This window comes from Alexandromys fortis, unplaced genomic scaffold, assembly GCF_014885135.2.
Source record: "Alexandromys fortis isolate MF-2015 unplaced genomic scaffold, M_Fortis_MF-2015_v1.1 scaffold_24, whole genome shotgun sequence".
Lineage (NCBI taxonomy): Eukaryota > Metazoa > Chordata > Mammalia > Rodentia > Cricetidae > Alexandromys > Alexandromys fortis.
Window position 1 is genome coordinate 2,340,672 of NW_026067906.1, and position 25,364 is coordinate 2,366,035.

Here is a 25,364-nt window from a genome sequence, read left to right on the forward strand (position 1 = left end):
TGTGTTCCAGGAGTCAAACTCACGTTTCTGGGCGTGTACAAGTGTCATAACCCCTAAGCCATCTGCTAGCCCACACTTGTATATCTTTTTATCTTTAATTTCTGGTATTCAGAAACTTTGATGCTTTACAGTCAGAACACCAGGCTACAGTCTCAGGTTTATTGTTAATTTGCAGTGGCAATATAGAACAAAGGACCTGTGTCTGTTAAGTCAGTGTCCTGCCCCCATTTTATTCCCAGCCCACACACTAGTACTAATTTACTGTTACTACGTTCGTTTTGTAAAAGACATGCCTGCCTTTCTCAAAATAGAAGACCCAGTGTCAATTTAAAGAAATCCTTAAACCTACTGTCAGTGGCGTCCTTCATATGGGCTTGTTCCACTGTTTTATTTCTCAGTAGTTCCTACCCATAAAGTTGTCTTTAGACCTTTTAAAGGCTCATAAAGTAATCATAGATTCTGTGAGAACTTTATTAAGGTATTCTCAACTTTGCAAGCTTCAAAATTTAAACAGAAAGTATAACGTGTGTTTCACTTTTTATTGTGTAGCAATTTCTTAAATCTTTGGGCAGAAATTATATTACAAGTTGCTTAATGAGAACATGAATGGGTCTCTGAGGAAGTTAGGAGAATCTTGCCATTTACTAGCAAAAAGCCTGAGTTTTTACTTTCTATACTTACAAATAAGGGTTTTGTTTTGAATTACTTAATATATAGATATTCAATGAAAACAAAAAGAGATAAGAGTTAAGATTAAGTCCTATTGTGTGTGAAGAATTAACTATAAGATAGATACATCTTATGTCATTTAATTATAAGTCATAAGTCTCCTGTTTATATAGCTACTGAAGCCAAAGCCATTGTAGCTGGAAAGCTTGACAGAAGTTCACTTGATTAGCAACTGGCTGTACTGTACCCTTCCCCAGACTCCTTTCTACCTTACATCTGTCCTTCTTTGAAATTCTCAGAAGATATTTTCTACATCATTTTGTTTCAGAAGCTATATTCTGTTTTACATTTTAAGTTAAATGTTTAATAGGGAAGCTTCTAACCCTTACTCTTTTACAGCCGCCAGAGAAAGAGGGTGGATTACCTCGTCATGTGGGTAATAAAACAGAATGTGCCTTGTTGGGATTTCTCCTGGATTTAAAGCGGGATTATCAAGATGTTAGAAATGAAATACCAGAAGAAGCCCTGTACAAAGTCTATACCTTCAATTCTGTTAGGAAGTCCATGAGTACAGTCTTGAAAAATTCAGATGGAAGTTTCCGGATCTTCAGCAAGGGTGCATCTGAGATAATGCTGAAAAAGTAAGTGTGAAGTGCTTAGATGAACAATCTGACTATTGGACATGAAATCCCACTGTGAGGTTGTTCCTTTCCTTTGTGAGCATCGTACATTTGATAACATCACAACTATTGCATACTTTCTGGTGTCCAGAGATCTGCCTGCTGTGTTCTGCCTCTCAACTCTGTAGCTTCTAATTTCTCAGCATTTTGCTCTAGGGAAAATAAGCCTATTACATTTAGTGTGATAGTTTAAATAAGGTCAACTTCATTGCTTTGGTTTTTTTTTTAATAGATATTGATTCCAATATTTTATATAATCTTGAAAAATCTTTTGTTTTTTTGTTTGGTTGGCTTGGGATTTATTTATTTTTGAGACAGGGTTTCTCTTTGTAGTCCTGGCTGCCTTGAAACTAGCTTTGTAGACTAGATTGGCCTTGAACTCAGATCCTCCTGCCTCTGACTCCTGTGTGCTAGGATTAAAGGCATGCACCACTACTACCCAATTTTCTATTGATATAAATAGAAAGTCCCCATTTGTATCCAAGGGAAATTTATATTTATATTTTATATGTAATCTTTGTTTCTTACTGTCCTTTATAGTTCCCTAGTTTCAAAGCTAACATTCCATATAGAAACATAATTTCCTATTAGCTATGTTATTACAGCTATTAAAATTTTTTTATTCTAATAGCGAACTATCAAAAAACAAAAGCAATTTTGGAAAATTGGAGTTACTATTAAAGCATTTTGAACGTTTCTATTGTTGATTTACTTGTATATGGTTTATAATTTAATGTATTTTAATGTACACTTGACACATTATAGTCTTAATAGCCTTAAGAGGCTAAGTAAATTTTTAAAAGCAGCTTTTGGTAAGTTGATAGAAGTTATTTTACTGTTTTGTTTTAGTTTTTGTTTTAATAAAGAATTTCATGTAGCTCAGGCTATACCCCTGTGCCCCCATCTCCCAAATACTGGGACTATAGGCATTTGCCACCATTTTTGTTTGGATCTAACCTAGGCTTCTTTGAGCTTTTAGAGGAGAGATTGCATTTAAAATGGGTGCGGATATGAATTGAGAACTTCAAGGGGACAGGATGCAGTATGCTGGAAAACATCTTCTTGTATAGCTAAGCAGGAAGTGAGAAGGTGTTGTGAGACCTAGATTACAATCATCTTTCTCTCATCTCCAGCACACTTAGTTATGTGATTTCATTCAGTGTGACAGGGTAGGAACCTGTTGTAGACCTGGTTTGCTTGGTAACAGATATGGTAATGGCAAAGGAGAGGGTTTTTTTTTTTTTTAATCAAAGTCAATCAAACATTGACTCTTTCCTTGCAACTAATTAGCTTTGAAATCTGAGTCAGAATTTTTTCCTCCTTACTTTCCATTCTCCATTAGAAAAGGGGATGGCGACCAGCAGCTAAGCAAAGCCAAGCCAGCAAATTCTTCCCATAGAGCTTGTTTTTTAGTAAGTGCACAGTAACTCAGTTATGTTTATATTCTGCTTAAAGACTTGAGTGTTAGAATGATTAGGTGAGAATTAGAAACCAGGTAATACCATTAGAGCATTTGTCATTGAAGCGCTGTGTCTGAACGCTAGATATGGTGGTGCATGTGTCTAGATGTATATCCCCTAGCATTTGAAAGTCATGGGCTACATAATGAAACCTCGTTTAAAAGACAGAAACAAGAAGGCTGTGACTGGAAGCCATTCCTAAATCAGGAACTGATTCGAGGTCAGGATGAAAGGAGTGACTGGTGCCGGGGATGGATGAAACGGCTGTTGCTGTCACCTAGGAGCTCAGGCTGGGAGATGAGAGCCTCGGGAAAGAAGGGACGTGGATACAAAGGAATGAACACTCATTCCTCAGTACCACTGAGAGAAAAGAAACGTGGCACTTAGGAGGTGATATGCTTTGGGGATGAAGAAGCCAGTGTTCACATGAAATTTTCAAGTTACCTAAAACAGTTGGAGTAATGTTAATGCTAACTGCACAGGCAGTGAACAGGCAGCATTCAGTCTTGCACACCAAGGTTAAGACACTTCAGCACTGACGAAAGCCTTAGAAAACAGAACGGTGGAAAACAGAATGGTGGAGATTTAAAAGACACTTCCGTGGCTGGGCAGTGGTGGTGCACACATTTAATCCCAGCACTCAAGGAGGCAGACCTCTGAGTTCAAGGTCACCTGGTCTACAGAGCGAGTTCCAGGACAGCTATACAAACACAGAGAAATTTTGTCGAGAGAGAGAGAGAGAGAGAGAGAGAGAGAGAGAGAGAGAGAGAGAATCACAAAAAGAGAAATATAGAAGATGTGACTTCACTACGTACTAGGGGGAGTCTTGGAGTTAATTTCACTCGAAATTAAACTGTATGATATAATCTTTCTCTCATAAAATGCCTATTTTGATATTTTAACAAAAAGATTCTTCTTTCTTTTGTGGTTAAAACAGTATAGGTGATGAAATAATCTCACAGGTAAGGGGTTAATTTGAACTTACCCTGTTTATTTAAAAGGAGAAAATATTTTGTGTAACCACTTGAGAATCTTTGTGAAAATGTTTTTAAAACAGCATTTCCCAAAAATGAAAATCTAGAGACAGTCCGTGGTAACTGGTTAAGAACCATAAATAAGAGCCATACAGGTGAGAACTATTTAGTCAAGGGGAGAGTAAACCAGTCTATAAAATGCGCCGTGTAAGATTCCCTCATTTCCTGATGTCAGATCCCATGAGCTCCCTTGCCCTTGCAGTTCTCTTAAATGATATCACCTCTTACTTTTGTTAATTATTGATGTTTGCATCCATTGTTCCCTTTTAGGTGTTTCAAAATCTTGAGTGCTAACGGTGAGGCAAAAGTATTCCGGCCCAGGGACCGTGATGATATTGTAAAAACTGTGATTGAGCCAATGGCATCAGAAGGCCTGAGAACCATATGCCTTGCGTTCAGAGATTTTCCAGCTGGAGAACCAGAACCAGAATGGGATAATGAGAATGATGTCGTCACTGGCCTTACTTGCATTGCTGTTGTGGGGATTGAAGATCCCGTGAGGCCTGAGGTGGTGAACTCTTCTCTTCTACATGTGTGGGATCCTGTGCTATAGTAGATCTAAGCATTAGCCATAACCAGTCTTCCAGTACCACCCCTGATGTTCCGTGATCTTTACTCTGTGAACCATAATGTAGCAATAATAAAATAGCATACAGTACCCTGCTGCTATCAGTGAGACAGCTGCCGCGGTATCCTGTATGGTTATAGCACCATAACCTAGCACAGTTAGGTTTTATTCTGTGGACTGGGACCTCTCGGTGAAGGCAGAAATGCCTGTAATGCTGGCTGTGTGTATCTACCGTGTTCTTGAGGTGTGACAAATACAACTGGAAAACAGAATTTTTGACTTTATTTAAATTTAAACATCTGCCACATCTGATAGTAAGGAACACTAGATTTTGCCATTTAAATTAATTGAAATTTTTGTGTGCTTACTGACTTTTGGTTTTGAAGTGTATTCCAGAGACACTGTTCTATATACTAAAGTCAGAAAGAGTTTAGATATCTGATACCTGGCTTCAAAGAAGTCAGTATTTTGGGTGATAGTGGATATAGTATTTGATGTTAGTACGTTGCCAGGTATATACAGAGCATATTGTATAATTGGAGACCAAGGGGTTATCAGCCTAATCTAAAGCAGTAGCATCTTTTTTATTGTTTTTTCTGCGACGTTCACATATAACTTCATTTAGTGCTTACCAGGTGGTTATATTATTAATTACTCTGATTTGACAGAGGAAAATATTGAGATATATGGTCTATGGACAATAGACAGTATATTCAAATCCCAGCTCTAACTCTAAAACAAAAGTTTAAAAAACCATTAAACTGTATTTCCCACTACAGGGTTTAAATAAGACTTAAAGGTTGATTAATTGTCTTGAGTCTCAGGGGATATGAGCTAAAGAAGGTAGGGCAGAGAGCCTTGGGAACATAGTACATCTAAGCAAAGAAGGAACAAAGCAAAAAATACTTTGGTTCAATATTATCCAACCGTTAATACTGGACAACCTTCTGAGAACAGGAAATACTGACTTCCGTGAGCAAATTATGAAAGAATGTATATTCTGGAAGAAAGTACCCCAGTAGTACAAAGATGGATGCCTGGACAGTATGCCCCTGGAGAGGAAAGGCTTAGTGGAGAACCCTTATATTTTACATGGGGAAGGGGACAGCTATGAGGATGAAAATGGAAGTTTAACATTAAATAGGCCTCTTGTGAGAGCATCAGGGTTGTAAAGGATCTGCATGGGGTAATAAAATAAGGTAATTGAGGAAGACTATATTAAGAATTTGAGCTGAAATGAAATATGTTGGGTCACTAAGAGCCAGGCATATAAATAGCCACAAGAACATTCCAGGCTGTATTAGTCAGAGTTCTCTAGGGGAACAAAACTTACAGAATGAATCTATATGTATATAGAAAGGACATTCATTAGACTGCTTACATGCAGGCTGTGGTCCAGCTAGTCCAACAATGACTGTCTACCAGTAGAATGGTATAGTAGTAGTTGTTCAGTTCACGGGGCTAGGAGTCAGTGCACACCAGCATCCTGAAGTAGGCTCTAATGCCAATCAAGGAATGGACTTGCTGGTGAGAGGGGGAGCAAGCAGGCAATGGGAACAAGCTTCCTTCTTCCATGTTCTTTAGGTAGACTGCCAGCAGAAGGTGTGGCCGATTAGAGGTAGATCTCCTCACCTGAAAAGAGGGTTTTCCCACTTTGAATGATTCAGTTAAGAAAATATCCCTCACTGTGACCCAGCTGCTTGGGCTTTAATTCATTCAGAGGTAGTCAGATTGACAACCAAGAACTGCCATTACACAGACAGACAGACAGAAAGACAGACAGCAAACAGTGCAGGGGAGAAAACTGTACTGAGCTGTATGAAAATGGAAAGGAAGCCAGTGTGCTGATGAAAATAAAGAAGCAGGAGATGAGATTATCCATGGCTTAACTAGACCGTAAGGCCTCTGAGATTTTCTACAATGCCAGTATTGTATCATTCTTTGTATGCTAAAATACCATTTTTAAGACTAGAGAGAGAGAAATAGAAGCAGAACACCCAGTGAAATTTTTACACCAGTCTCCAGCAATATTTGAACTGCAGTTTTGTCAGGGAATGTAAAATGAAAGATGGCTTGATTAGGTAGACTAGTAAGGATGAATGAATATGTTAGGTTTGCGTATTCTGGGTTTTGACCCTGTGGAAGTGTATGAGATGTCCTGTGTGTGCCAAGTAGGCATTTGGACCTATAAGCCACAAAATAGTACAGGCTGGAGAAATTGTTTATGAGACAAAAAGAGAGATCCTGGGGAAAATACAGTCAGAGAAACTGGTAGGAGCTGAGAGCTGATTAGAAACCTTACAAAGCAGGAGGAGCCAGTCTCTACCTTGCTTAACTTGATGGATGGTAGAGGATATTTCCATGTCGTAGAGTAAAACAACACAGTAGCTTGAGAGATCAAGATAAATTCAGTTTGGGGTTTTGCAGTTTCACAGGCTTATCTGGCATCCAGGTCAATGATGATTGTCAGTCTTTGCTGATAGGAAAACCATTCAGAGTTCTCTGCATTGACTTGCAGCTTAAATCTTATCTAGTAGAATACTCAGGATAGCTGTAACTACTGTCTATTAGAGAAACTCAAGTTCTCTTGAGTCCTTTATATTCTGGCATTTTAGCTGAGGGAGAGCTTTCTTCTTTAAAATATACTAATCAGCCTTTCTTCATGAAATAAGATGGGTGTGTGGGGCAGATGCAGTGAGGAAGTTTGAACCAGCTTCCCTGATGTCTGACTGGTGCAGTTCTGAATCATGAGTCCTGATGGAAGCTACAGAACAAATCAGGTTTCCTGTAGCTACCTGGGAACTTGTACAAGACATGTCACCTTGCTTTAATACCCTGCTTGTAAAAATGGAGGCAGTTTTTAAGGTGCAAGTTAGAAATGCTTTCTGTGTAATAGGCAGAAAACAAATACTAATTTATCATTATTAATCAACCTACTTAAGATATAATTCCTGGATCATCCCAATTTAAAGTGTGATCTAATGGTTCTGACTTTGCTTACTGAGAGTTATGCAGATGTCATGGCAGTCAATCATGATAGCTCCATAGTCACTGCTACTCATCCCCCATTATGCCCACCTCGCAGCCTGTGGTGCCAGACCGACATTTACCTGCTGTTTGTGCCTACATTTACGTACCTAGAACTTTAGAAAAGCTATTCTTCTTAGCTCATTGTAATTAAATACTGACTGGTCTACTCCTCGCAATTCCCCTACCTTTTAAACTAAGCCATGGTAACCAACATCCAATCTGCCCTTCATAAATAATACTCCGACACAGTTTTAAATCAGTCACAATCTCTGTACTGTCTAAATGATCGTAGATAAGTTTCCAGTCAGAGATTTTGCTTAGATGTTTGAGCTAAGATGTGTCTTGAGCTTGTATGAGATATCGGGAGGTACATTATATAGACAACTGACCAGTATTTTATAGATCAGGTCTTGACAAAAAATCAATCACCTAAGCATCACTGGACCTCATATGGTACCTGGCACCCAGTAAACATTAGCTACAGTGAGTGTGGAAATGACTCCCCTCCAGTGATGCAGATAACTAAGAGTTGGCAGCATGACAAAAAAAAAATAACAATATAAACCTGTAAACTTAGATACATATTTAAGCTGTTCATAATTATTTATGTGTTCCAAGACTATCAGATACTGTGCTATTTGTGCCACCCTTGAAAAGCATCCCTGTGGTAACTGTTTCTCCAGAAGCATTTAATTCAGAAGCACAGTAAATACTAAGCTCTGTTTATTTACCAGGTACTTAAATGTGTAAATTAATGAAAGAAATTGCTTTGGTGATTTTAAGATAAAGTAAAGCTCCTGCCTTAGAAACAGACTTGCTGAGGACATGAAAAAACAAGTATCTGTAATATGATGGGGTAGCCACTAATAGCGATATTTAATGGTAAGATGAAGGCCGAGTTTGTTTAGGTAGGTAGCTGCAATGAAGGGACGTTTAAACTGGACTTGGAATAGTTACAGGCAGGCAGCTCCCTCCTCTGCATGTGCATGTATGTGAGGTGGTATACATTGAGAGATTACACACAAAAGCGTTTCTCCTTTCTCTTGAATTGTGTCAGCATTCGACTCTCTTCATTCTTCCATAAAAAAACAAACCCGACAAGCTCTGAGTAACACTTTGATTAAGCTTTTGTCCTCGGGTGTGTCATTATTGGCATATTTTCCTCATTGCTGCTGGCTGCGTGGCCCCGAAGCCATTTAAATTCGCAGCCTCTGCTCTAGTAGGATCTGTGTGGATTTTCTGACTAGAGGACAGAAAAGAATTTTCTAAGCAACTACAGTAGCAGAAGCACACGCTGCCGCGTCGGTCTATATGTAGTAGAGGAAAGTTTTAGTAAATCTAGAAAACCTCTCCTGAGGCCATCTGTTCTCTTCAGTACAAAGCCCTGTGCTTTGTGTGTAACAGCTGAGGAGTCGTGCGTATTTTTAACGTGTGTTGCTATGGTAAAAAGAATTCTACCATACAGTCGATGAGACATTTAAAGAAGTAACAGAGAGATAGGGACTGCAGTTAAAGCTGTTTCAGTAAGCCCTAGGGATCTCCCTGACTCAGGAGAAGTTTGAGAGAGTATCTGTAATGACGTGTTGGTCCTTAATGGAAGCATCGGGAGGAAATGAAAAGAGAATTAGAGTCGACTCCCAGGTTAGTTTAGAAAGCATACTATACACCAAATTGTGATGCCCACTTTGTAGACAGAACCTGGGATAAAGCTCTCAGAGTGTGAAGAAGGGTGTGGATTTTAAAGTCATTAGCTCAGAAATGGTTGGGAAGTAGATAAAAGAACCTGCTGTAGGAAATATTATACAACCCCAACCACAGAATTATTTTTGTTGCTGCTTCATAACTTCAACTTTGCTACTACTGTGAATTGTAATACAAATATCTGATAGGCAGGATATCTGATATTGACCTTCAGGTTGAGACTCACTGGGTTAGAAGAAAGGGAAATAAGTGAGCCATCTGAAACTAAATGTCTTACTCAGGTATCCCTTAGACAGTAAGCCTGAGTTATTGAAAAACTACCACATAAGAATCGCCTGATGATTTCCAGGAAAGAAGCTTTTAATAGCATTGGGAAGTTAGTATACAGAGTGAGGTTGGCAACTGAAAACGGCGGCAGTAATAGAAGAGAAGACATTGTTGACAGTGAAGAACGTTTGGACATCTTGAGATAAAGTTGTCAGTTGTGAGTTTGTGAGATCATATTTGTTCAATGCGATGTTTTTCTTTGGAAATAATAATTTTCTGTCCTAATAATTTTTTTCTTGTGTAATCCAGGTACCCGAGGCAATAAAGAAATGTCAAAGAGCTGGAATTACTGTGCGCATGGTCACTGGTGACAATATTAATACTGCTCGGGCTATTGCTACCAAATGTGGTATTTTACACCCAGGGGAAGATTTCCTTTGCTTAGAAGGTAAAGATTTTAACCGAAGAATACGAAATGAAAAAGGAGAGGTAAGAATTTTTCCAAGTTTTAAATTGATATGCTTAGTGTATTTAGTAATTCCATCAACCAGTACATACTGAATCTACATTCTTTGTTAGGCTCTCTACATCAGTAATGCTGTTCAGAAGCAAAGCCGTCTTGCAGTCTAGGAGATAGGAGCAGTGGTTCTGAAAGGGCTTACATGTGTCAGGAATGCTTTATGAAAGGAGTTAGACTACTTGGTACACACAGTACTGCCAAGAGTAGCAAGGTGGGCAGTTAGAGCGGACGTGAAGTGAAAGTTAGGAGGCCATCTTGCTCAGAATTCTCATGCCTTTTCATAGGTAGTGGGGGAATTTTTCAAGATTTGGCCTCAACTTCTTGTACATGAACCAGAGCCACCAAGTCAGCCTGTTAAAACAGATTTTTTTGACGCCCCAATCAAGAATAGTATTTGTTTGACCTAAGGCCCTGCCCAAGAATTGCAATTCTGAGACGTTCCAAGGAGTTTCTATTCCTCTTTGGACCATGAATAAAGAACCACTGGTAACATGGCAGCTAGCTAATTGAGAATTATAAGACGACTTTTGGCACATTTTAACCTTGATAAAAATTTATAGATTGAACAAGAAAGGATAGACAAGATTTGGCCAAAGCTTCGAGTACTCGCAAGATCATCTCCCACCGACAAACACACACTGGTTAAAGGTGAGTAAATTGTGTGACTCTCACAGTTCTCAGCACAGAAACGTGTTCTGCTTTCTTAAGCTAAAACAAACCCTGATTATTAAGTTGAATCACAAATAGCATTTTGTAGTAAAATGTAGATATATTTTCTTCTGATATCTTGGGAAAGTTACGTTCACCTTCAATGATTAGTACTCACCTTCAGTAATTAGTACTCCTAATATAGCCTTAGCTTCTAGAATTGATCTTTGCTTCATAGCTAAGCAGTGTATATTTTTATGTTTGTTTAAATGTATTTTTAGCTTTGAATCTCTGAAATGGACTAGTAAGGCTATTCTACAGAATCACCTATTCATTGAAAGGATGTTAGAGCACTAATTAATATTTGCTTCTCTTTAAGGTATAATTGACAGCACTGTCTCAGAGCAACGCCAAGTTGTAGCTGTAACTGGCGATGGTACAAATGATGGCCCTGCACTAAAGAAAGCAGATGTTGGATTTGCCATGGTAGGTGCCTACTTACTCAAATATTTATATACAATTTGCTAGCTGGTTTGTTTGCTGCCAAAATTACTGCTGATTTTAAACCATGTTCCTCAAAATTAGTTTAAGAGATATAGGATAAACCTAAGTGAATTTATAAACACAATGGTTTTATATGCTAGCTTTATGAGATACTGTGAAGACTAGCTAGAAGATTATTTCTTTGGACAACTGTTAACAATATACATTTGCTTTGTGCACTGAGGAATATTTAAACATTCAACTCATCTACAGCCACCTTCTTAAGCAAACTTGTAGCAATGGTGACCTCACAGCTTTTAAAGAACATTTGGATGCCATCATTTTATATAGTCATACAGTCTCTTGTGTGTACAAAATAACGTGTTTCATTATGACATGCTCACACGTGCATAAAACATGCTTTGCTCATATTCACACATAACCATTGCCCTCTTACTCTCCCCTCCCCTCTTGCTAGTCCTTTACCCGCCACAGTTTGCCCTTGTATTTTGATGCCTTTACATATTTTTTTTTTCAATCTAAATTTCACATAAAAGAGAGTTGCTTGGGGGGTGGGGAGTTGCTTGTTCTTCAACTGAAGTGTTTTCTTTACTCTTCATCTTATTTTTAGAAGTTAATAGTCCATAATCCTTCCTAATTGTCAAAAACAGAATTTAACAAGAAAAACTAAGTATCTGAATATTTTTGTTTAATAGACAACCCAGTCTTTATTTTTTGCATTGGGCTGGAAAGTTGTACATTGGGCTACAAAAAATCTCTTCTGAAGAGCTAATTGTTAGCCTTAATGTGACTGTCCATGGCCATTGTAGAAATGCTAATTTTCTTAAGAGGTGCTAAATTTGCCTCCTTATCTAAAGTACAAGAGACATTGAATTCTGACATAAAGCCTGACACTAAGGATTCAAGGTGTGAAGATGTTTCTGTGCACTGGTGTGTACTGGCGTAATTGTTCTCCAGTATTCTGTTGCTAAAATAGAGATTTACAAGAAGGGTCATGGTAGGGTCTAATTAAAAGAGATAGTAAGAAGAAATATATAAATTTCCCCTCAAGTAAAAGCAAAGATTGCAGAGATTACAAGGACTCTCACCGTACCCTGTATCTAGACAGATGGATTGACATGAAATGTTGAAAACTTGTGATAAGTTCCAGTCATGGGCTAAGCAGTGCCTAAGGACTCTGCCTTGTGCTCTTGTGCAAACAGCACCATTCCATTCAGGAGCGTTACGATCTCCAGTTGTACCTTCTGTGACCCTGACAGCTAACCAGGATGGCAAAACTAGTTTCATAGAACATATGATCTTTTTCCTCAAAACCTGGGTATAAGACAGGTGTTCAAGTTAGCAAAACTAACCAATACGAAAAAATACAGTACACAGGATATGTTGGTAGTGGGTTTTACACAACTTAAATTTGCTTCAAAAGTAAAGAGAAGGAGTAAGTCCTTGGATGATTTGGTCTTGTAACCATTTTTGCTAAAACTTGACATCTGATAAAGTACAAGTCAGTTTAGATATGTGTGTGCAGGTAGTCACACTGAGGAACTCACTAAAAGCTGTTGTCTATTTTGATCCCAAATTCCCAAACGTATTTGTCTGTAGAATTAAGTTTTCTTTGAATAGCCACTTCCCTTTTATAACTGTCTCTTAAATTCGTAAGGATTTAATCAAAGAAAGAGATTTGCATTTGCAGCCTCTAAGAATGGCTGGAGTTTAGTTCGGGGACTAAAAATTTAAATCATACTTGCTTATAATTGAATATTTTGAGTACAGCTCCAGTTCCCCTTTTTAAAGTTTGGTATCAAATGCTTCTACCATGTTCCATTTCTTTCACCTTCGTTTCTGACTCCAAAAGGAAACGACTATTTTAGCTCTTTTCCCCCACATATATGAACCATATGATTCCGGAACTTAGTCAGCATACAAAGCATTGACTCCTGGCTTTTCCTCAAGGAAGGTGAGGACTCCACACTTAGCAGACAGCAGGTGCACAGGCACAGCACCGCATTTGCTCCATGTGCATTCACGTTCATCCTGCCCACCACTCCTCAGTAGTATCCCGTCCTCACTTAGGTTAGCTCAGTCTTTGTTGTGACTGTCAGTGCTGTTCCATCCTGAGCCACATGAACTCCTTTTTTGTTATTCACTTAATGTTTTCCATAATGTTTTAACATACTTGGCACACACTCATTCCCAGAGTCCCTTTGCAGTGACTCAGAGTCAGTTGGTGATCTTAGCAGTTTTACCATAGCAATCCCTCTGCCCCACCTCTTGACCTGCTGTAATCTGGCATTGGAATGGAAGTGACAGCTTGCCTGGATGTATGAATTTGAGAGAGCTCTGAGGATCTGCTTACCTTGTCCTGGGCAGTACAAGAGATAGATATTACCTGTGACTCCTGGAGCTGATTGCTTCTGCCTGTTTTAAACTCTATACAAAATCACATGTATTGCATCCATCTTTTGTTCCGAAGATTATCTATGATGTTTGTAGGTACAGTTAACCTATTTTTATTAACCCACAGTCTGTTCATCTGCCCTTTCTACTGTTGACAGTATTGCTAGTCTGAGGCTTCTCATTGCTTCTTCAGTGTCTTCAGGTCTTCAAGAGCGCCTCTCATTTCATGTCTGCTTCTAAATGTTCCCTGAAGCTGCAGGGCCTGAGCCTCATAGGAGTTCTATAATGGGGAGAAAAGTCGCCTCTGCTTTCCCTGCTCCCTGCTGCTGGCTTAAGCAGATTCCTTCAGTCTCCTGAGCTGTTGACCATTCATCATCTACTTCCAGTCCCTATAGTTTTCTTTCAGACAGTTCTTTCTTTCACGTTTAATCACTTCTAATATTTTCAAAAATTTTTTAATGTTTATAATTTGAGAATTCATACATAGTGTATAATCATATCCACCCTTCCTGCTTCTCTAGTTCCTCCAGCATGCCTCCCTCCCAAGTTCAAGTCCTGTCTTTTCTGTTAGTGTGTTTAATACACCTTCTGTATGACTTGGGAAGAGACGTCCCTTTATTTGCAACACTACTTTGCATTTTGCTTTTCGTGCTTCATTCTTTATGTATGGTGTCGACTAAGCCTGGATGTCTTTGTCAGTGGCATCCTAAGATTACAGTATTATCGTCTTTTAGCATAAATGTAATTATTTTTTATTAAGTATAATGGTGCACATTTGCATATGTACAAGTTATATTTTAAACATTTAGTCTAATTCACAGACTTTTTTAACAGGGCATTGCTGGAACTGATGTGGCTAAAGAAGCATCTGATATTATTCTCACAGATGACAACTTTACAAGCATTGTTAAAGCAGTTATGTGGGGACGAAATGTCTATGACAGCATCTCAAAATTCCTTCAGTTCCAGCTTACTGTTAATGTAGTAGCAGTGATTGTTGCTTTCACGGGCGCTTGTATTACTCAAGTAGGTGACTGTTAATATTTATTTTAACGCAAAAATTATATGATCTACCCTTTTAAAGTCTTTAAGTATTTAAATAAGATGAAGCTTTATATTGTAGGTTAATTAACATAAAATGTAATCTGTTTTGTTCCTTAAGTCTTTGTAATCCTAAAGGCTTCCTGAAAGTCGCTGCCTTCCTCAGCAGTTGTGAATGTCTATTAGGAAGCCTGTCTTTTCTAGGACTCACCTCTTAAGGCGGTGCAGATGCTGTGGGTCAACCTCATCATGGACACACTGGCTTCCCTGGCCCTGGCAACGGAACCACCCACTGAGTCGCTCCTGCTCCGGAAGCCTTACGGCAGAAATAAGCCTCTCATCTCACGGACAATGATGAAGAATATTTTGGGTCATGCATTCTATCAGCTCGTGGTGGTTTTTACGCTCTTATTTGCTGGTAAGAGTTCAGTTCAGCTGTTTTTGTTGCATATTACTGTCACTCAGCATGCCTTAGTGTGGCAGAATTTTCACAAACCTCAGTTCTGTTCCTGATTTTATGTTAAGTTTTTACTTGCTTTTCCTGGTGCCCACTCTGTCTGGGGAGGTTGATGAGGTGGTGGGGAAGTAGAGAGTTTTGACTTTTATCCAGGCTCCACCACTCTTAGATCTGTGATCTTGATGTGTCTCCATGGTGCCAGGGGTTTCCCTTTCCTTATCTGTAGAACAAAAACAGCACCACATAATCCTGGCTGGGGTCCAGTCCAGACCAAGGCTGGCCAAGCTTTGTTATCATGCACTTCATGAAACACATTGTGTTCTTTCAGTGATAATCACAAAATGGTGACGTTTCATTTCAGGAGAGAAGTTTTTTGATATTGACAGTGGAAGGAATGCCCCTCTGCACGCTCCCCCTTCGGAACATTACACTATTGTGTTCAATACCTTTGTGCTGATGCAGCTTTTCAATGAAATAAATGCACGGAAAATTCATGGTGAAAGAAATGTGTTTGAAGGAATCTTTAATAACGCCATCTTCTGCACGATTGTTTTAGGCACCTTTGTGGTACAGGTGAGTAAGTAGAAAAGATAGTTTAGGCTATATGAGACATATCCCTACTTAGCAGCTTCCGTGTAATGACTGTGATGTCTGCCCAGCTTCATGTTGATTTAGTGTATAGTCTGGAGACTATGGCAGCTTGACCCAACCTTCTCAGAAGTCACTCCCACAGCTGCCTTCGCAGACACCTTCATTACTTTCAAATATAAAGTAAAGAATTACTTTTAATGAGACCAAATCAGCCAGTCACATAATTATTGGTTTTCCCTAGTACTTTTAATGCCTTCCTTTCACACCTCATTACACCAAAAAAAGTCTTTCAATTTAAAAAAAAAAAAAAAAACAAAAACTAGAAACATTGAACATTTTCCTATTCCCTGTTTTCTTGGTTTGCAAAAGAAAAACTATTTCAGTTCATTTCTTTATGAAAATCCAGACCTGATTATGAAATAGCTCCAATAGTTTTATGATATAACCAATATATATAATATCAGTTATAATGCTAGCCTCCTAGCAAATCAGTGATGACTCTATCTGGAAAAGTAGACAAATATTCTTGACATTAAAAAGCAACGAAATTAACAAATACATACATAGTTGTCGTTTAACATCAAATGTCAACGAGGAGTGGCTGCTGTGTAGAAGAGAAAAACAATAAGGTGGCATATTCTGTCCATATATGTCACCATGACATGTGGTACTTCCCACAAAACACATACTACCTTTCATGAAAGCATACCAAAAAATGTAGTTATTTGAGATTATAGGAAAGAACATACAAGTATTCTTTTGGTCATGTGATTTTAATAAATGTAATATATATATCATATATATTTAAATTTGGGAGCAGAGATTTTGTTTTAGTTGTCATTTAAATAAATTTACTTTTGATTATTTCTCCAGATAATAATTGTGCAGTTTGGTGGGAAACCATTCAGCTGCTCAGAACTTTCAATAGAACAGTGGCTGTGGTCAATATTCCTGGGAATGGGGACCTTACTCTGGGGCCAGGTAAAAATCTCACTGTTTTTGTTAAAACCTAAACTGATTGTTTTTTAATCTTTCAGCTATTTCTATTACTTATTCTAGTTACCACTTGAGTCACAGAAGGGAATTGTGAGTTACATGGGATTTGTCCCTTTCCTAAGTAGCTGTTCTGAGGTGGTTCTTGTGCTCATTGGTCTTTTGCTCGTTTCTATGTTTTAGAGCAAGTTGCAGTTGCAGACACGGCACATAGATGACTGGGTAGGATGGTAATGCCTGGGTCTTTTCCACCTGATTATGTATTTTCAGAATAAACATACTTCATTACTTTGGTATAGAATTTAATATTTTTAAAAGCCTGAGAGAAATTTTAAGTCTTACATAGTAAACAGTTTCTTAAAATCACGGGTGTCTGAAAAATAGAGCCACACAATGGCTTATTAAGGCCTTAGAATCGTCTTTTAACAGTTGTCTGTAAATTAAGATGCCAGAAAAGCATGATCCACCTCAACTGTACTGATTGCCGTTTTTCTTGCAGTTAGTTGCACACATTCTTCTTTTAAAGATGAGTGGTACTCACCTTCAGGCTGTTGTCACTAGTGTCAGACCAGCTGCCGGAGAGTCGGCACTGGCATGTCCGTGAACACAGGGTGGTGTGTTCCCGTATATGACGTGTGTGAGCTCATTCACTGTCGTTCCGCAGATCCAGCCAAACTCAGGTTTTATCTTTTTTTTAGTTGTGTTTTTCTGGGTTCTAAGTTGTTTTTGTTACCTTAAAACTCTTTCTTGGTGATCCTTATTGGTCCACATTTCTTTCTAATTATTTCAGTGTTCTCTGATAGGCAGAGCACAAGTCTACAACCTAAAAAAATCTGCCTAATTTCAAGAAGAAAATCTCAGTGCTGCACACACACACACAGCCAGCAGCAGCAGACTTACGTTGATTTTGTCTGTTCATTTTAAGTGTGTGATTCTAAGAATAAAATAAAACCTGACTTAGTGCCTCAGAGACCTGGAATCTTAACCATTTCATGTGCAAATCACTTCACAAATCTGATCCTGTTTTACCCCTGTGAACGTAGATGGTAGGAGTAGAAGTTCTCCGGGCTATTCTGGTCTGAAGGCAGCTTGGTTTCCCCTTGGTAAACTCTACTTCATAGGTATTACCTGTTAACGCTCAAATGCTAATCTGTGCTGTTGATGTTTCTGATAGTGTTCTTGTTTCTGGAGGCATTTATTGCTATGTATTGCTGTTACCAATCAGTGTTGACTCAATTTAGATAGCTAAATTTTATAAAAATAGTTAACTGTTTTTATGACCTTAAAGATTTTCTGAATTCTCATATTCTTTTACTTGTGGATTTTTATAGCAATAATGGATTACGAGCTTGGTTTGTACCCAGTAAGAGCACATGCCATGTCATCTTATTTGAAGTAAATGTAATTAATATGCATTCAGGTGGAGACTGTATACATGTAGACACAGTAAAACATGGTTGTACAATTTAGCATTATGAATGTCTACATTAAAATATGAGAAATACCATCTTCACTTCTATTCAGAAAACATTTTGTTTTGTAAACTTGTCTTTTTTATAACTGAATAATTTTTGTTCTGAGAAAGTCACCAGCAAGACATTGCTTCATTGGTTTAAAAAAAAAAAGAAAGTGAATACTCCTGCAGTTTTTAATAATACCTTGAGTTCTTTCCCCTGTGTTATAGCTTATTTCAACAATTCCAACTAGCCGTTTAAAATTCCTAAAAGAAGCTGGTCATGGAACACAAAAGGAAGAAATACCCGAGGAGGAATTAGCAGAGGATGTTGAAGAGATTGATCATGCCGAAAGGGAATTACGGCGTGGCCAGATCTTGTGGTTTAGAGGTCTGAACAGAATCCAAACACAGGTATGGGTCTGGTAGAGAGGTAGGAAAGCAGAAGGGAGTAATGATTTTTATCTGGGGAGCAGTCCAGACCACCTGTGCTTTGTAACTGCCTTTCTAGCCTTCCCAACCTACACAATTTATTCTTTTGAAAAATACTACTGATGGCTGAACTGAGCGAAACTTTAACTGATTATGAAAGAATGTCTCTTATATGCCCCAAGCTTTTTTTTCCTAGCTTTTATTTTCCCCTTTCATCTCAAAATGCTACTCTTGCCTATTTATCTGCTCTGTAAAAGTGCCTTTTTCTTTACATTTTAAATGTTGGTAGATGGAACGGTCCTTTCTCTTGTTCTCTCTCTCTTGCTGAGCACGCTGTCACAATCTCTGATTCCTTGCAGATGGATGTAGTGAATGCTTTCCAGAGTGGAACTTCCATTCAGGGGGCTCTAAGGCGACAACCCTCCATCGCCAGCCAGCATCATGATGTAACAAATATTTCTACCCCTACACATGTAGTGTTTTCCTCTTCTACTGCTTCTACTACTGTGGGGTGTGAGTGTGTGTTCCTAAGTGCATGAAATTAACATTTCCTACTTCACACACCTAACGTTTCTCATTTTCTCCTTAATGTTTAAATTCATTGTTCAGGCTTTTCATAAAGCTTTCTTTTCGTAAAGTGGATTGAGACCTCAAGTGTTGCCATTGTTGTTGTTTGGTTTCTTAGAGGGTTGGATAAGAGGCGGAACAATTGCAGCCAAAGATTAGACCTGAAATCTGGGAGCTTGTCTCTGTGCTAACTTATAATTCATATGGGAAATAAAATTGTAGATAAGCACTTACAAAACTACTATAAATTTTTGAGTATATGCCTTTAAGTATATGCATACTGCATGGTTCCCAGAAGCATGTGATTTGAAACTGAGCTAAGAGAACTGGAAAATTACATTTATAACGCTAAAGAATGAATTTAGCATTTCAGCTTTGATATTGTTCTGTTGAGAAGGTAACTTAGTAGCATGAAATGAAGTTCGTGTAAACAGCCAGTTGCTTGCTTTCCTGACTTGAGCTTTGTTTGCCTGTTCTGTGTGTTTTTATAAGAAGGGGCCCTTGAATAAGCTGTGCTGTTTATATTGATTGATTTCTTGGGCTTTTCCCGTTTGTATGTACATCAGTTCAACTGAAAAAATGCATCATAGATACTATTCTTCTGCTACAAACAAAATTTTGGTCTGTCAAATTGAAAGAGAAGTGCATGAATAAAGCAGAATTATAAAGTAGCATAATAAAGTCACATGATAGTATGGGCAGGACACACTTGATTCCATGTGTTGGCATGGCCCGGCTTCTCAGCATCAGGCTTCAAAGTTGTTGGAAACATAGACTGTCTGGGATCTGTCTTTTCCCAGGATCCCCAGTTTGTGCACGTGCACGTTAGTGTCTGCGTGTCCTGGGTGATGGTGTATGCTAGTAGTGCATCACACTCTCTAACAGCCCCGTGAGGTGTAGGGACCACACTGTTGAGGAATTCCATTTGATTACAGTTCCTCATCGTCTAGTCAATGGAAAACTAAAACTCATTTTTATCTCTTTATTTTCTGTGTAAAGGCCCAAGTTAATTTAGATCAGTGGTTCTCAACCTTCCTAATGTTACCCTTTAATACAGTTCCTCATATTGTGGTGATCCCCAACCATAAAGTTATTTTTTATTTCTACTTTATAACTGCAATTTTGCTACTGTTATGAATTGTGATGTAAATATCTGATATGCAGGGTATCTTATATGCAACACTGCCCCCGCCCCCGAAAGATGTTGCAGCCCAAAGGTTGAGAACTGCTCATTTAGACTACTAACACAACTTACAGATGGGGGTACTAAGTCCGGAGAGACAAACAGGAGGAAGGATAGGGTCACTTAAGGGACATATGATCCTAAACATACACTTTTAAAATATACAATAATATGCCTTAATAATCATTTTACTGTTGAGATAATTTTAGTGATGACTGTTTTCTTCTAGAATGTTGGTGTCACTTAACTTCTTTTAACTTTATTAGTAAATGGTGACTTCATTCTTAAAATTACTAGAATTGACACAAAAGTGAACATTTTTATGTTATCAAAATCAAAATATATTTTAACTAATATAAGTGCTCAACTGAACAGATTTTTATTTCTAAAAAAAATTTCTGAATGACACTTGTTTGTTGAACCGAATTGTCAGCACTACAATGACTTTTTATGCTTGTCCTTTTACCTAGTTTCTTGTATATAGCAGACACCCAAAAAGAAAGGTGAATTGCTAGTCCATGAGTCTAAATAGTTAATAGAAAACTTTGGAACTTTGTGTCTCTCCCTTGGAGAATTTTTCAGAGTCCCAGAAAGGGAGGGGTCTGTGTGCGTGTGCGTGCGTGCGTGGTGTGTATGCTTATGTGCACATATGAGTACGTGCCTGCGTGTGTGTGTGTGTGTGTGTGTGTGTGTGTGTGTGTGTGTGTTTGAAATCTGTTCTTTCTGGCAAACTCTAGTGATCAAGATATAATCTCTCATACAGAAATCCACTAACACTTATGTAGAAAAAATGGCATATACTCAAATATTTATAGCTGTTTATAGTAGCATTTTATAGATACATATGTGGGTTTGTCTTTATTCTTAACTTTTAATTAAAGAAGTAGTGGGGCAGGTGTGAGTTCATTGTGGCATTCAGCTTATATTTGCTTGGCTTTTTCATAGTTGGTGACACCCTGATTCCTAGCATGATAAATAATAACCCTTTGTGCTTGACTTTGTTTAGCTTATTTGAGTTGTTTTGAGAAATACGTTCTTTTTGATTTAAAGATAATTCAACTAAGCTTGTGTATGGCTAAGTTCTCATTTTGTTTTTTGTTTTTGTCGTCTTAGGGAAAAAACATCCTACACAATGGCTATTAAATTTTTAGCCAGTGACAATTAAGATTTTTAGTTTTCCTTTGAATATAGACCTTTTAGAGTATGTGGTTTTGTTGTTCTGTAGTGTCCTACTAAAATATTCATTTTTTTACAGTGTATTGCAAGTTCCACTGCATTACATGCAAATATGATTCACTCATACCTAGCTGTTTGTGGATTCAAACTCATAAGTGAACCATTGCTGTAGTTAAGCCACTGGTGTTCTGACATCTTTTCTGTGTTTTCTGCTGTTCACAGATTCGAGTGGTGAATGCATTTCGTAGTTCTTTATATGAAGGGTTAGAAAAGCCAGAATCAAGAAGTTCAATCCACAACTTTATGACACACCCTGAGTTTAGGATAGAAGATTCAGAGCCTCACATCCCCCTTATTGATGACACTGATGCTGAAGATGATGCTCCTACAAAACGCAACTCCAGCCCTCCGCCCTCTCCTAACAAAAATAACAATGCTGTTGACAGCGGAATTCACCTTACAATAGAAATGAACAAGTCTGCTACCTCTTCATCCCCAGGAAGCCCACTACATAGTTTGGAAACGTCACTCTGATTGTAAGCTGAATGTTAACACACTAGCTGCATTGTAAAGAAACAAATTGAAACTGAGTCTTTTCACATATTGTGACGGACAAGATAGTAGTCTTGTCTTTGGACTTCAACAGAAGACACACTTGTACGAATGTAGATTTATTTTTTTAAAAAAAAAAGCAAAGCTTTCTGCCAGACTGAGGGTGCTTTTTGGGGGGTGGGAGAAATGAACTGACAGATAAACAACGGCATAAGTGACCTGTGGATCATCATTGGTACCCAGAATGGTCCTGACGGTGTATTAGCAGAGCTGTGGTTTATCTCAGTGTCCTTGATGGGAGAGAGGGAGGAGTGAAGCTGGGCGAGACAGAGAGCCCTGGATCATTGAATGAATACTTTAATTTCTGCTGTTGGCTGTTAATAATTTGGATTATTTATGTTTATAAATGATACAGATCTGTTTACAAGGTTTGTAGATACTTTTTTTGTTCTTCATAGATGGGAAGCTTCCTTATAACTAATGCAGAGAAAAATTAGTCCTTCAAATACTGCTGTATTTTCAGGAAATAAAAAAGGGGTGTTTCTATTGAAACTGTACTAAATTTTTGCCTACAATTTATCTTGTTAAATATTGTAGATAAATTGCTAATACTAATAGCCAAATAGATAACACTAATGCTTTGTTTAAAAAACAAAAAACAAAAAAAGAAAACAAAAACAAGACAAAAAAACAAAAAAAAAAAACATGAGCAGTGGTGTTCTAATGAAGTTATGGCATCTGTCCTAATTAGTTTCTTAAATACATTTACTACTTAATGGTTTTGAAAGAACTGTTTAATTTTTAAATTTTTTGAAAACTTGCTAATAACCTTTTGTTCAGAATTTAGTAGATTGTTTATTGCAGGACATCAAATACACAATGAAAGATGCTTGAAATGCTTTTGTTATTTCAGGCAAATCAAATTAAACTATAAAACTACAAGAGAACCTTTAGTCCTTTTTATTTTTGTCTAAATATGTTAGTTCAGTGATGTCTTGGTGAACTGTGAGTGAACTATATTGATTTTTCTAATAACTCCTTAGAGACCTGCATACAGCATAGAGGGCTGTTGGCATTTTGAAAAAGGTTAATAGGTAGAAGCATACATGTTTTCCTTTTTGTTTTTGAAACTTGTTTGTAAACATGAACGAATATGCCCTTTTATTAAATAAATACACAGCGATGGTTTTAAGACAGCTCAGCTCCTATCCTTAGTTCTGCATAGGTGATGCATCGGTCTGTTCCCTTTCACCACAATTGGAATAAATTTCAAGCTGGTAACAGCCCCACGAAGTTCTGTTTGAATTCTTTACTGGTCACCTCATCGAGTCAGGGTGAGACAGCGCAGTTTGCCACCTAACATATTCTTCATAGAACTTAGTTTTATCTAAAATAGTATCACCATTTTATAAAAAGTAATGACCACCATTGTCTCTGATACATTTGTTTTTATTAAGTGGCCAAATACCAGATGAGATAAAAGGAGATAATACATGAAAACATGGGGAAAGCTTCTAAACATGATATTTGTAGATTGATGATTAACCATGTGTTGAAATGCCCATCCCTGATCAATTGAATTTCTGGGCTCTCTGCTTCTTCCCTGTCTACCTTCTTCCTTTGTTTGCCCCTTGTCTTCACCCTTTAGAAACTGGTATTGTTTCAGGGCGCAGATTTCACCAGATAAACAATCCTCAGGCTGATAAAGTTTACGAGGACTACTACATCCAAAAATGCTGACCCAGGAGAGAAACATGGTTGACGGTGCTTGATTTTTTTTTTTTTTTTTTTTTTTTGGTGGGTGGGAGGAATCTTTTCTCTCCATCAGTTGCCTGCAGTAATCCTCTGCAAGTCTTAGAAACATTGGCTCTGTCGCATTTATCATTGTACATTTATTCATCAGGTGTTGTAGTTATTCATACTGTAAAAAGAGGTAGCATGATATATGCTGGGAAGCATATTTAGACCAGGAGTCCAGAATGGCCTCCTAGTCTTAATTTTGCCATTAATGTGCTGCATGATCTTGGGGAATTACTCACCCTGAAAGAGGGTGGGGGACTAGACTCCTCTTGAAGAACCCTTTCAACTCTAAAAATTGACCCTATCCACTGAAGAAGCCTGCAAGGCATAGGGAATAGAGAAAAGGGAAATGTTTTCAGTTTTCTTTTTTATTTTGGTTATGCTTAACTAGGAATGTAATTACCAAACGATCCAGACATGCATGTGCTTTGGAGGGTTTGTGTCGAGCTTTTCCGGTCTTCATTTTTCAACTCAAGGCAATGGCTTTTTACACCTCCAGTCCATAAACGGGTCTTACTTAGGGCATCCATGAAGTAATAGCAAGACATTGAGACACTGTAATTTTTACCAGAAATTTCCAGAACATTATGTAAGTAAAGAAAAAGAAATACAAGCGAGCTGTTAAAGATCTTGGATCCCATTATATAGAGTGTATAGCTAAATCAACATCTGTAATTCACATTTTATCTTTTATCCTCTAACAGAAGAGAAAAAAAAACTTGTTTAATTTTGCATCCCAAATGTTTTTAATCTTTGTATATTTTTTAAAAATCCTTTTCTCCTCATCATTGCCGTTTTTGTGGTTGTAAATAGATAGACTTGCCGCACTTTGAAGCCGAGTTACTCCTTGTCATCTTACAAAATATGTGGTATGGTCATTTTCATAACAGATATCAGTTTTGAACCGAGAAATGGTGATTTGTTTATAAGAAAAAAAACCTGGCTTCATTTCTGTGAAATTGCTCTTTGAAAATTTCATTTCCACGTGTAAGCCAACTGAGATACTACCATGATGGTGTTGATTTCCTTTGATGATGCTTACCATCTCTTTTAGCCACTGAGCCTTTTATTATTTGTCTATTTGTAAAGTTTATTTGTCTTAACTCATTTAATAAATATACTGTTTATCTGTTTCTGAATGGGGACTGAACTTTTTGAATAATGGAATGATTTGAACATCATTTTGGCACTCCTTTTTTTCTACTTGAGATTTTTTTTTAATCTACATAGTGAAAATTCTACAATATACTTGGAATGTTAACGACTGATGCAGTGACTCAGTGTTCTCATGTACATGGTATCGCCTCTGGAAGTAAAATGTGTACAGTGCCCCCACTCCTGCCCACAGTGTCAACGTTCAATGCAGCATCATCTCTGCAGTCCAGGGAGGACATTGTTTTGGTATAGAACAAATTTGTGTTCCGTGTTATTAAGAAAGTTCATTAAACAGTCCTGGCTTTTCAGTAAGCTACCTTAACTCTGTGATGAAAAATTCATAACAGTGAAATTTGTACATAATGATTTTTTTATAAGTTATTACCATAAGTTCACAGGAAAATGGTGAACTAGCGAAATAATTATGGATGCTGTATTTTGATAGCAGAGATTATTAAATCATTAAATATAAGTAATACACAACATGAA

The 25,364-nt window shown here is 37.8% G+C and overlaps 1 protein-coding gene across 4 annotated transcripts in view; it reads left to right on the forward strand.

The window, feature by feature from the left end:
- The window catches only part of Atp2b1 (ATPase plasma membrane Ca2+ transporting 1), a 102,080-nt gene extending 77,221 nt beyond the window's left edge, over nt 1–24,859 (forward strand). For 3 of the 4 annotated variants that reach the window (XM_050135438.1, XM_050135439.1, XM_050135440.1), the window contains exons 11-21: nt 1,069–1,310; nt 4,114–4,351; nt 9,719–9,898; nt 10,490–10,577; nt 10,957–11,063; nt 14,310–14,501; nt 14,721–14,934; nt 15,335–15,546; nt 16,438–16,545; nt 18,242–18,424; nt 21,591–24,859. In XM_050135438.1, the coding sequence (XP_049991395.1) occupies nt 1,069–1,310; nt 4,114–4,351; nt 9,719–9,898; nt 10,490–10,577; nt 10,957–11,063; nt 14,310–14,501; nt 14,721–14,934; nt 15,335–15,546; nt 16,438–16,545; nt 18,242–18,424; nt 21,591–21,902 (2,076 nt within the window). In that variant the 3' untranslated portion in view covers nt 21,903–24,859. Of the gene's footprint in view, nt 1–1,068; nt 1,311–4,113; nt 4,352–9,718; nt 9,899–10,489; nt 10,578–10,956; nt 11,064–14,309; nt 14,502–14,720; nt 14,935–15,334; nt 15,547–16,437; nt 16,546–18,241; nt 18,425–18,801; nt 18,916–21,590 lie in introns of all 4 variants that reach the window. The other variant, XM_050135441.1, reaches the window with a different exon arrangement.
- Nucleotides 24,860–25,364: the final 505 nt, after the last annotated feature.